The sequence below is a fragment of the Spea bombifrons genome, chromosome 8 (assembly GCF_027358695.1).
Source record: "Spea bombifrons isolate aSpeBom1 chromosome 8, aSpeBom1.2.pri, whole genome shotgun sequence".
NCBI classification, from domain to species: Eukaryota; Metazoa; Chordata; class Amphibia; order Anura; family Pelobatidae; genus Spea; species Spea bombifrons.
The window spans coordinates 2,328,151-2,341,504 of NC_071094.1; the positions used below are offsets into that span (position 1 = coordinate 2,328,151).

Below are 13,354 nucleotides of genomic sequence, written 5' to 3' on the forward strand. Positions count from 1 at the left end.
CTCCCATCACTCCTGGTCAATAAAGCATTAAGAATGTGAGTAGCAGGTACCTGATGCTCTATCCCAGCCTGCAGGGGTCTCCCTCTCCCGGGCTCCTGCGCGAGGCTCCTGGGGCATCCAGCTGAGGCTGCTGTCCCCCCCTGATGTCATTAGCCCCCCCCCGATGCCAGTAGCCCCCCCGATGCCAGTAGCCCCCCCGATGTCCGTAGCCCCCCTGATGTGAGTAGCCCCCCAGCAGGGGTGAGGCGGTTTGGGGAGGGTTAGAAGCTGTTACATTGCATCCACCTCCTTCCTCCTTCTTCTTCTCCCAGGCTCGCTCCCGATGGGGTCCTCTTAGACATCGGCTCGCTGAAAATGACCGAGCTGGAGACCGAGGTGCCCCCCCTGCCGCCCAGGTACCGATTCCGGGATCTGCTGCTCGGGGATCAGACCTTCCAGAACGACGACAGGTAAGAGCGGGGGCTGCGGCTGAGCGAGGCCGCCCTGGGAGGCACCGGAGCCGGCTGCACGAGGCTGGAGCTGTCCGAGGTGCTGAACGTTCCATGCTGACCGGGGGGGGGGTTCAGCACCGCGGGGGGCGGACAGCTCCCAACACGGAGACTCCCGTGACCTTCCCTGACCTGACATACCTCTTACTGATATAGGGAGAGATAAGGGAGGACTCAGCAGTCTCCTCATCAAACAGCAATCCAAGGGTCAACACCACTGGCTAATAGGCACCAGTTACCCCCTTTAATAACACCCGGTACCCCAGTAAACCTTAACACTGAGGCTCCCTGAGACCTTCCCTGACCTACTAATGTAGGGAGAAAGAGGGAGGACACAACAGTCTCAGCATCACATAGCAATCAATAGCAACACCATTAACCAGTAGGCGCCAGTTCACCCCATTATAATACCCCAGTCTGCTGAGACTTTAGCTCTGCCCTCGCACTATAAAGCGGCTCGTTCCCCCGCCGAGCCCAGAGGGAGCGATCAGAGCGCCAACGATATCAATTCCCCGATCAATAGCCCTAATTAAACGGTGCCGGCTAATTGCCCCGAAGCCGAGCCCTGTCTGCCCCGGGCAGGAACCGGCTGCTCCAGATACACCGTCAGAGTGCGCGGTCTCTTGCGAGACGTGGACCTCGCGACAGTTTTTGTGGGTATGTCTAAAGCATGGACGAGACCTCGCGGGCCAATTCGCAGGGACGGGGCTGGAAAGTATGGATTGCCCCCCCCGCCGCGCAGGGTTTAGAACATTGAGGTTGTATTTCTAATAAGAAACCCAGAACATCTCTGCAGATAGAGCTGTAAAGAAGTTTTAGTTTGCTGAGATTGTGGTAGATAAGTGGAACAGCCTCCCAGCAGAGGTGGTAGAGGGTAATACAGTGAGGGTATTAAACATGCATGGGATAGGCATATGGCTCCTGGATCAATGACGATGTATTTCGATTTTTGTAATTTTAATGTATTTGATTTTTTTTCATTTGAAATTCCAAACTCTGGTCCATTTTGTGATTTGATCAAACGGGGTAAAACGTGCTTATTTGATGAAAACGCGCTCCGTTTGGAATTCCGGCGGGATCCGGGTTTTGATGTCGGATCCGCGGTTGTAAATTAGAACTTTATTAATTTAGAAATGAAATCCTCCGAGAACGGCCAAACTTTTGATTTTTTTGCCTCCTTAGTCTTAGAAATTACAGAAAATGAATATTTCAAGAAAAAAAAAAGCTCAATTATACAGGAAAAAAAATGCCGCTAAGTGTTGCTTAGATTATGAGGGTAATTATTAGACTAATCATCGCTAATTCCTTCCCAAAAGGTAAAATGACAATTATCTCCTGTAATTACGCAAATCGCTTAAATCGTTTTCATTTCATTCGCTATCGTAAACCCCCAATAGATCTTGGACAGAGAAAGGGTTAATTGCTCACTAAACAAACAATAAGTGCAATTAAGCTGATTTATCCAATTATGATGACAATTCAGTTTTGTTTTTGCATTTTATACATTTTTCATTAAATAATTTGATAATTCCGAAAGAATATTGAGAAATAAAAAGAATAATAAAAATTAATTAGAATTAAGAAATTGTGAGGTTTTTTTGTGGGGGAGGGGAGTGGGATGACCCCCCAAAAAATGAAGACTTTAAGGCTAGGAAATCCTAAATAATGGAACTTCCGATGACATCATAGGCATGGATAACGTTCTATACAATATTATGGTTGAAATTTTAAGGGGAAATTATGATTTTAATTTGAATTTTTTTTAAGAATTCGGCAGTATCTGTAAAAATTATATTTCTAATTTTCTAAATGTTATAAAAAAAAAGTGATGTTATAAAAAAACAGATTTATTTTGATAAATAATATATAATATATAGAATAATATGAAATATAATATATAATAAATCATATCTAAAATAATATGAAATATTATATATCATTCTAACAAAAATAGAATATATAGAATAATAAATTAATGTATCATTATTATTATTTATTATTATTATTATTATTTATTATATAATAAATATGAATATATGGAATAATATATTAATGTATCATTATTATTATTTATTATTATATAATACATTTTGATATATAGAATAATATGAAATGTCATATATAATAAATACGAATATATGGAATAATATATATTATATGGAATATATATTATAAATATTGACATATACCTAAAATAAAATGAAATGTAATATATAATAAATATTGATAGATAGAATAATATGAAATATTATATATAGTAAATATTATATTTAATCAAATAAGAAAAAGAAAGACAAGGGGAAAAAATCCAGTTATAGACCTGACGCGTTTCAAGGGGAATAATGAGATTGTTTGTAATACAGAATGGTGAGTGGGGGCGGGGAGAGATACGGTGACCAGCGGTGGGTCAATATTTGGACTGCGGGTGTTATCTGCGCAGACAGGTGCTCGATGGGCTTTCTATTATCGCCAGATGATTTATTTGGCATGGAAAGGACGTGCTGAGTGACGGCTGGGAGTCTGTGTTACGGTAACCCGGGGGCAGCTTAGACAATAGGAGGCGGATCCCCTATGTGGTCGTGGTCCCGCTGGACTCCCGCTGGACTCACGCTGGACTCACACTGGACTCACGCTGGATTCGCGCTGGACTCACGCTGGACTCGTGCTGGACTCACGCTGGACTCGTGCTGGACTCGTGCTGGACTCACGCTGGACTCGTGCTGGGCTCACGCTGGATTCATGCTGGATTCGCGCTGGACTCGCGCTGGACTCGCGCTGGACTCGCGCTGGACTCGTGCTGGACTCGTGAGTCTTAGCAGTCACAGGCATACGATTGTATGGAAAATGTCACTAAATAAACTGAAAATACACTCCCGCTCCTCAGGTTATTCTGATTGAGTCTTTACAGCAGGAGAAACGGGCGACTACACGGGTTCTAGTTCTCTAAGGGTTAACGGGTCAAGATGGTGGTCGTGGTCCTTGCAGACGGGGGCCGATGGGGGCCGATCTGTATTTTCCATCTTTTAGACTCCAGATTTTCTGCTGACTCAGCGCTCTCCTCCAGCTCGGCTCGCGGTGTGTAATAGGCGCTATCTGCCCAAAATATCTCCATTCATCACCGGCTTTGTGAAGAACGGCGGAAAAACAACGAGAATTTATCTCTCCAGAAAATACCGATTGTCACGCCGCAGATTCCGGTTGCCTTTTCTTCCCCCCGGCGGGCCGATTAATGATTCAATTCGCTCTGTTATCTGATCCCCGATCTACTAAACAAACACCCCGACTCCTTATCATACTAACAATAGAATGGCTCAGTCTTAATCACCCAGCCGGACTCTTTCATTAATGCATATCTATGGAGGAACGGACTTCATTAGCATTGCCATAAAGCATCAGCTCAGTGATGACCACCCTGATCATGGTAAAATGAGGTCAGGGGGGGCCGAGGTTTAAGGAAGGCGTTTCTTTCATTAGATGGCGTTTTGCTTTGTGGTAGAAGCCGGCATGTAGAGGGAATGGCACAGCTGCAGTGATTACAGGGAGGGTATCCCCAGGAGAGAAGGTTTGCTTTAACAGAGCAGTTGTAGGTAAGAGCACGGCATTCAATCCATGCGCGGCTGAGCGCCTGGCCTCCGGGGGTTGTTGTCATCTGTCACTTCTCATGGCTGTTACTGGATCTCCCGCGTGCAGCGGTGACACCGGGACACACGTTTGTCTCCCTCTGCACTTTTACTTACAAAAAGCAGTAAAACATCTGAGCCATAAAAACATTAAATTCATTATTATTTTAAGGGAAGGTGGCAGGGTGCAAAAAAAAATATATATAAAGAGAGGACACAGCAGTCTCAGCATCAAACAGCAATCCAGCCATCAATACCAGAGGTATCATACATTTAACCCCTTTATAACCCTGAACCCCAGTGAAGCTTAACATATTCATCCAATAATCCGTGGGAAATAACAGGTTTTGTAATATTTTATTCATATAAATTCCGCCAATTTTAGGCAAAGAAATGGGATATAAATAAAGTGTGAAATTCTACCCGCACTGGCCATGCGCGGAAAGGACGCTCCGGGGGGTATCCAGGTGTAAGTGAAGAGAGGTGAATAATTGCACAGAGCCTGTAAAATTTTGAGCCCTATGAGCAATTATTTCATTCTGTGTCAGCAAGGTACGTGGCCCCCGGGGGGCCGCTGCGGGGCCCTTCAACCGTGTCATTGTGTTAGGCAATGTTTGCATCGCTATGCCTCTGAGCGAACCATGCGCAATGCCAGATGCACCCCGGACAGCTAAAGAGAGAAGATATAGGATAGGGTGGTGGATAAGTGGAATAGCCTCCTGGCAGAAGTGGTAGAGGGTAATACAGTGAGGGTATTAAACATGCGCGGGATAGACATACAGCTCCTGAATCTAAGACGAGACCAACGACTGATTAAGGTTCGAGTCGTTACAGCAGGAGAAACGGACGGGGGGGCCGACGGGGGCCGATTTCTGGATTTCATTGTTCATGAAGCGTTATCAGAAGAGAACATCATTGAAAGATAATTAGCGAGGTTCCATTCTCATCTATAATTTCCCTCTGCGTCGAGTTAAGTGCCTCGTAGCAGCACCTGCCCAAACTCATCATTTTTATGGATTTCACAGAATTTCCCTTACATGTGGAGCTGTCACTCGCGCTGCTCACGGAGCACAAAGTGTTCGCCGATGACATCACAAACGCTATATTAGCCTGAATATATTATACCGAGCAACGCACATCACGTGGCTCCGACATCTGAAGATAAAATGACAAGAAGCAGCTGATTTGACAGATCCTGTTTTAATAAATGGCCGTTTTGATGTCACTGGGTGGGTGTACACGCGGCGGTAACGCTGTACGAGTGACATTGTTAGTACATGAATATTACGATAAAATGATTTATATTAGATGTAAGGAGGTTTTACTTTACGGAGTGGGTGGTAGATAAGCGGAACAGCCTCCCAGCAGAGGTGGTAGAGGGTAATACAGTGAGGGTATTAAACATGCATGGGATAGACATACGGCTCCTGAATCTAAGACGAGACCAACGACTGATTAAGGTTTGAGTCTTTACAGCAGGAGAAACGGGCGACTAGACGGGGGCCGAATGGGGCCGATGTGCCGGCAGATTCTCGGTTTCTATATTTGTAAACGATAGCCCTGTAGCAGTTGCCTGTAATACCCTTTGGCTCCACTAGAGGGGGGTGTTGCGCAGTCTCCTCGATGGTCTCTCGTCGATGTTTCTGAGTCTCATTTTTTGGTTACTTTGTATAAATCTTACGGAAGACGAGGTGTGGGGGGGGCATACCACTTCTTTGCCCCTTGCCCCCCCTTTCCCTTAGATTTGCCCCTGAAGTGGTGGAGGTTGGGAAGCCAATCCACCCTTTCAGAGATTTTGCTGCTACAAATGTATCTACATGAAGTCAGTTATCAATAATTCGAGCTTATTATCAGAGTAACCATTTCCAGTTTTCCTCCCCGAATAGCTCAGAACGAGCTCATAAGTCTCCCAGTTCCTTGCTGGTGCGTCCGACCCGCGAAGCCGCATGGAACGGGTTTTGAAGCCGATTCTGTAGCCCGGGCAGGGAGTCCTGTGGGCAGTAAAGCCTGCGCGGCGGGTACCAAGAAGCCGTGCCAGAGATTGATAGGTTTATAATAGTATACTCAGCGGCTGCCTCGCGTGGGGCGGTATTGCGCGGTACAGATGGAATACCCCGCTGCTTTCATATAGAAATAGGTCTCCAGGGGTTATTTTAAGAAATATTTTTACATTTCAAGTCATTTTTTTTTCCATAAAGTGAAAATGTTGATAGACAAAAGTATTGGGACGCCTGAACATTACGCCAACGGGGACTGTGATGGGGTGGAGGTCAGGGCTGAAGAGGAGATGCAGAGACATTGTGGACAATGCTCTGCTTCTGACTTTGTGGGAACAGTTTGGGGAAACCATTTTCTCTTCCAGCGTGACTCTTGGAGGAGTTTGGTGAGAAGAACTCGACCGGCCGCCCAGAGCCCTGACCTCAACCCCATTGAACCCGCCGTGACCAGATCCACTAACAAGCTCAGTGATGGCGTGTCCACGTGTCCACCATGAGAACAGAGACCCTGGTCACTCACTGGTTACCATTGGCATTGGCAAGTTTGATGGCCCAGGAGTTCTTGTTACCTTCCAAGTTCCCCTGTTTAGTTTGGCCAGACCCTCTTTGTGCCCGAAATGCCCATTCCCCTCTTTGCTTATTTAAAACCCCTCCATCCTCCCTCGTGCCCCTCTCTCCTCCCCTGATGCCCCTCTCTCCTCCCCTGATGCCCCTCTCTCCTACCCTGATGCCCCTCTCTCCTCCCCTGATGCCCCTCTCTCCCCCCCTGATGCCCCTCTTTTCTAGGAGGTCAGAATGTTTGCTGGGTATGAGGGGATCGCAGGGTTCTACAGCCCTAAAAGCCCCAATCATGTGTATAAAAAAAACCAGCAGGAGACGGGTTAATTAGTTACCCCTCTTTGTGGTTAGGTTGCTGCAGTTTATATACAGAAAAAGGCCACATCTTCTAAATTGTGTTATCTCTGCCATCATATGGCATCTTTTTTTGCTGACCGAAATCACATTTAAGTCGGTGATTTAGAGCCGCCAGCAACAAATGACATTCGGCTCGGTGAGGGCAGGGGGTTTATTTAATACAAGTGAACAATCTGTGAAATGTAAGGACTTCAGGTCTATTCCCCATCTGCTCTGCTCTGTAGGACCAGGAAGTTATTATTAATGGGGCATTAACCCTTGCTGCCCCCGAGCTGCTGTTTGTCCCATGGAGGGAGCTGTAGGAATCTACAGAAGAGATTAATGTATGGGGAAAGATCGAGGTAACAAAACAGATCATTCTAGTTGCTTGCTTTTTTTTCTCTCGACGCACTAGGGGAAGGTTTTTTCCAGTGCGCTCTTCACTTCCTGTTGTGTCAGGATGTGCTCAGAGAACGCACAGTGCTTAATTTATAGTTTCTGGAAACATCAGAGGCCAAGTGATGATACTAAATGTGAATTATTTAACCCCTTAAGGACAATGGGCGGTCCCCCAAACCCATTGAAAACAATGTATTTTGAGCCCGTACATGTACGGGCTTTGTCATTAAGGGGTTAAACAAAATGGAAAAACCTTAAAACAGAAACTTGAAGCTGGAAATGCCTGATTGTATTAAAAAAAATCCTTTTTATGCGGTTAAGAAATGTTTCGGACCTCAGATCCCTGCGGTGTTCCTGCATAAACCCTCCTGCCTTTCACGGCGCGAGCAGCGATGGCGCACGTTGAAGTCGAGATGGTGTTATCTGTAACACAAGAGAGATGCTGACACGGCAAGCAATGTTTGAGGTCCCGGACGAACGTTTTTACGAGAAAGCATCACGATCGACAAATAAATACTTTAACCCTTTCAAGGCCCGGGACGTACCTGCTACTTCCTGGTCAAAGGAAACGGGCAGCTGCTGTGAAGGCCACCAGTGGCTTGGACCTTCATGACAAACCCTCGCTTCGCTCTTCAGCCTTCTCCTAACGATGATGTTATTTGGAAAAAAAAAAATATCACCTGGAAAAAAATACGTTTTGATCAAAGGATTTTATTTCCAAGACAATGGAAGCCAGCTGTGTTCCTTCCGGATCTCAGATAGATCTCGATGACACGTTAGGAACGGCATACATTTTACATGACAATCTTCTAAACGATTACAAGCTGTACACGCTAGGAGGCTCTTGTGATCTGTTTAGTTGTGATCTTGAAACGCCTTTTGATCATCTGATTCTCTGTTTGAAATGAGTTGGCCTCCCAGCCTTATCACTGAAGTCATTAAACAGGGAGGAGCCTCTTGGTGATCATCGCTGATCATGGAAGGTTTAGAGTGTGCGTGAAACAATGTTTCTACAACCCGCTCGCAGACGTGGTCTCCACTAACACCCAGTTACTTTCTGCAGGGAAATAACACCGACTCATCAAAGATCTCAAAGGCGGAGGCGGCTGGGTGCACAATCGGTCCGCGTCGCGCCACTTAGCAGGTCAACCGTGACCCACTAGATGTCTCAAGTCATTACACGAATTAGCAGATGACCCAGAAAGCTATGGAATCACGAGGAGAGACTGTAGTACGCTTGCTGGAAATTCTATTCTGAAAACTAGATTAAAGCTCCTTGGGTTTCGTAGAAGTTCTCCAGGACCTTAAGGGGTAACCTGGTGGCTTCTAACCAAGCTGCTAAGGATACATCGATGATCACGTTGGCTGAAGGCTTCGCATGTAGTCCAAACAATTCAAAATACTGTATTTTCTGTGGAGTCATATTTTTTTTTATCTCTGAGGGTCTCAGAGGATGTGAGGGGCTCTTTGACGTCAAAGTCTCTTGTAGCCCCTTCTTCGACACTTGCGTGGTCACGGCAGTTACCTAAACCGATGGAATGAGGCTCGGCTTTAACAAGCCACCGCTCAGGAATTGCATTAGTAGAGTGCTATAGACCCCACTTACATTAAGTGTTACAAATGATAATTATGGCATCCAAAAGCTAGCACTCAGATTGGTGATTAGAAGGAGCGAGGTTCCACGGAGACTTTGTAATGGAAACAAAGAGTGTAACGTTGGGTCTGTTCCAGTAAAATGACTTAATATGCCCCGTTGGAAAACACAAGGAGAAGGCGGATTGCTACATTGTATACACGCGCTAGAACAAAAGCCATTACACTTTGATTGCTTTAAAAGCATTGGCCGTTGGGGTTGCATAGAGAACGAGGTGCTTTGGGACATCTCTACTCCGATGGGTCTGGAATCTTAGGGTAAAATGTTCTCTAATTATTAGGGCCCATAGAACCGGTGAGTTCTAGTGCAGTATTCCATGAAGATTGCTTGACTTATTGTGCTCTGTCCTATGGAGACATACAGATCATGTCTTATTAGAAGATGGTCATCCAACAGATTCGAGAAGCTTACAAAGAAAAGTTTCTCTCAAAAAGAATTCACCTCAATTTCTACCAGTAGCGTCTGCCCGTCTTTTTATTTATCTCCTTTTACAATTTCAGGCTCAATATGTGTCCCAAAATCCAAAGTGTTTGATAAACCAAGCATCGATTGTTGGATTGATTAACTTCTAATGATAACTTCACGTCCAACATCTACTAGGACGTCCAAGACGTAGTGCAGATAGGGGAAGCTTCACTTTTAGGTTATCTTGAAGAAATCTGCGGAAACTCTCTTCTTATAGGAGATTTTATTTACTTCTGATGAATGAAGTTTGCAGATATATTCTTTGATGTCCCGGTGGAAGTAGGACAATGGAGTATCAACCCAAGCCATTGGGATAGTAAACTCAAGTCTTAGACTGATGATGAAGAGCGACCTGAGAATGTGATGTTTCTGTGAATAGTTCCTTAATGGAATGCTGGCCATCGTCTTGGGATTATAACGACCCTGCTCTGTAACCTGGTTGTGCTAAGTATCTAGACCACCATTGTCCAACCTTGAGTCAATGGTGATGAGTTTCTCCAAGTCAGGGGACCAGGTTGGGCAGTGTCCTCATAACCAAGGAACCCACCGTGTCACTTGATGGAGATCCACCATGATCCATCGAAAGATTCTACCCAGAATTATTGTAATTTGGGTCCACTTGAGCCAACATGTTAAGTTAGTGAATATACGTCGGAAACATGTTTTCTGTCGTAAGGTGAATATCATTTCTTTTCACGTCGAGTAATGGCCTCGTTTCCACCCTTTGAATGGACTTTGTGATGTGATGCCAGAAAACAGGTTGCCCTCCAAAGGGCTCCATCATTTGTTTTTGGAACTTTCCAGGGTTCCCAGTAAGAACCCGACGGACGGGAAGCTGTATACTGGAGCTGTCAGGTCTAAGCAGGATCCGGGAGGGTAATTCGGACGTCCACTTTTTTTGTGAGCCTTGAGTCCCGAGAGGCGGCCATTTCCTTATCTGGGAGGCATTTACAGCGATAAAATACGGTGACCACATATGCTTTCTACCACTCAGGGGCATTAATATTTCAGAAGGGGGTCATATCCACCCGGGGCGGGGGGGGGGGTAATGGAGTCTGTCTACTTGTACATTTTTCGGATTGTAATTTTTTTTTTCCACCAAATTCTCTAAATTTAAGCTGACATATTTTTGTGCTTCCTTTAAGAGGCTTTAACCCTTTGTGTATCATATACCTTTTTCTGGCAGTTGACCGACAAAGAGTCGAGTTTCGGGAGTCGAGTCACATCCTCTCTGGCACTCAATAGGTTAAAACGGTAGAGCAGGACTTTTAACCCTCTTAATTCCAGCGGGACTTAAAAACGTAATAAATGAATACAGGGCAATGAGATTTAACCTTTCGAGGGTTACTTTGCTCTGATTCTGAGGATATGAAGCTGTAGGGCAGATCATTAACCCTCGTCAGTCTGGGTTGTTACAACAACGCTAGAGGCTCAGATGGAATGGAAGGAAGCTTTATTTTAAGCAGAAAAAGCAGAAGTGGTAGAGGGTAATACAGTGAGGGGATTAAACATGCATGGGATAGACATACGGCTCCTGAATCTAAGACGAGACCAGCGACTGATTAAGGTTTGAGTCTTTAGAGCAGGAGAAACGGGCAGACTAGCCGGGGGCCGTCGGGGGCCGATCTGCCGGCAGGTTGTGGGTTTCTATGAGACGTATTCAGGTGATTAGGAATGAAAGTGTGATGTGAGAGCGGGAGGCTGGGTGTCTGCGCGAGATCTCAGCCAAAAGCGCTCTGCCTGCTGCCCAATATCTTGCTTAGAGAGGAGAGGAGAGGAATGTTCCATTCCTCGACGGGGAGCGGGGAAGAAGTATAAATAAGGTGGTACTTTCCAGCATCACCGAACTGCATGCACCATAAAGATTCTCATCCATGTGAGTTGGGAGCAGAAGGAGGATGACCAGAGCCAAGATGAAGAATTCCCCGTCAGACACCAGCGCCGGCTCCAAAATCGTCCCACCAATTAGCAGGGAAGATCTTAACGGCGTCAGCCCCCTGCTACCAGCTCGGATAATGGGGTCTTTAACGAGCGACGCCGGCCAAAGGTATTGAGGGAGCCGCAGCGATGCATGAGGCATGCGGGGGCGCGTAGCAATGCGATGAATGGGTCCATACGCTGCACGGGATGGAGGCACCGGCGTGATTTCCCCCCAATTCCCCATTATGTAATCAGAGATGCTGGGATTGAATGGGTTAACAGGAATGATGCATACTGGCACTGAAGGGTGCCGTACATGCACAGTGCCGTATCCTGTTATACCAGTAGAGTAAGAAGCATCGTGTTTATAGGATCACATGATGCCAAACCCCAAATCATGAGAAATCTCTGCTCGGACCGGCCTTATGCCCTGAAGGGTTAATGTTTACATTTGCGGCTTTGGAAGATGATGCATGCAAGTGGTAGATACCCCCTCCTATACCATGTATCACCCCTCCTATACCATGTATAGCCCCCCCTATAATGTGTATTACCCCCATACCATGTATTACCCCTATCCCATATAACCCCCAATACCATGTATCAGATCACCCCCTATACCATGTATCACCCCCTATCCTATATAACCCCCCATGCCCTGCAAGCCCCCTATACCACGTATCGCCCCCTATGCCGTGTTTATTTCTCATGCATTTGTGGCACTTTGCATTTGGTTGACGGCTTCCTAAAGGCGCCGCGCATGACTTCCTATTCTCATGTCCATAAAATGCAAAGCAGTTCGGCTCCCACGGCATGCGGTGTGCGAGCTCTTCTTTGCGTATGTTGCATTAACCCTTTCGTGTCCAGCATCTCACAGCTGCACCGTGGAGAACACTCTATACATTACATATAATTTATAATATATATATAAATAATCATAGAAAGAGGAGCGTGTTACACTTAATCCCCGACGGACAGTGTTCTTGGTTGTTTTCTGTTGTCCGGTGCAAAACAACATAAAATGAGTACATTTTTCTCCCAAAACTCAGAATACCACAATTCTCTGGTATCTGACGGTAATTTTTGGGGAAAAATATATTTAATATATATATATATATATATATATATACCAACCCAAGTTGGTAAATGTTCAAAGTGTAACAGCCTCCCAGCAGAGGTGGTAGAGGGTAATACAGTGAGGGTATTAAACATGCATGGGATAGACATACGGCTCCTGAATCTAAGACGAGACCAGCGGCTGATTAAGGTTTGAGTCTTTACAGCAGGAGAAACGGGTGACTAGAGGGGGGCCGACGGGGGCCGATCTGCCGGCAGATTCTAGGTTTCTATGGCATTTAAGTGAACCTATACATTAGATAAAAGTAATTGGCCAGTGTGTGTGATTCTAGCCCAGAGGTACAATCTAAATGATATATATATGAATATAATAAATGTACGGATATATAATTCAATAATTGGGCCGACCAATCCGATGCCTGTTTAAGAGTTCAGAGACGGAAACATAGTTACAAAAAAATGTCCACAAAAAAAAAAGTAAGAAACATAGAAACCGAGTATTTTCGGAATCCGATTTCCAATCAGTTGGAAGTCCAAGAAAACCACCCATTTTCCACTTAAACCCAACAAGCAAACTTCTCGGCTCGTGGTCTCGACTCAGGAACGTTTCTCCTACTTGGCGGTCCGAGCCGACGCGGCGTGATATGTGATTAAATCAGTGAGATAATCCACCCTCCTTAAGTATTATCCAAGGCCGACTCAACTTACCAGGGTTGTCCCTTCATGATGGAGTCAACCTGATGAGGTGAGATGTTTCTTCTCGGTGAAACCCATGGAGAACCCACCGTTTATAAAATAAACCTCATCACAGCAAAGTTTGGTAACAGTGTATCATTGCGT

General features: G+C 45.5%; 2 protein-coding genes across 2 annotated transcripts in view; one reads left to right on the top strand and one right to left on the bottom strand.

The window, feature by feature from the left end:
* Positions 1 to 336: 336 nt before the first annotated feature.
* Positions 337 to 13,354, top strand: part of KCNT1 (potassium sodium-activated channel subfamily T member 1) — a 58,266-nt gene continuing 45,248 nt past the window's right edge. The window contains exon 1 of the mRNA XM_053473680.1: positions 337 to 449. Coding sequence (XP_053329655.1) covers positions 355 to 449 — 95 coding nt within the window. The 5' untranslated portion in view covers positions 337 to 354. The remainder of the gene's footprint in view (positions 450 to 13,354) is intronic.
* The window catches only part of UBAC1 (UBA domain containing 1), a 105,128-nt gene continuing 98,451 nt past the window's right edge, over positions 6,678 to 13,354 (bottom strand). Inside the window, exon 11 of the mRNA XM_053473674.1 lies at positions 6,678 to 6,687. The gene's annotated coding sequence lies outside the window, so the exon portion shown is untranslated. The remainder of the gene's footprint in view (positions 6,688 to 13,354) is intronic.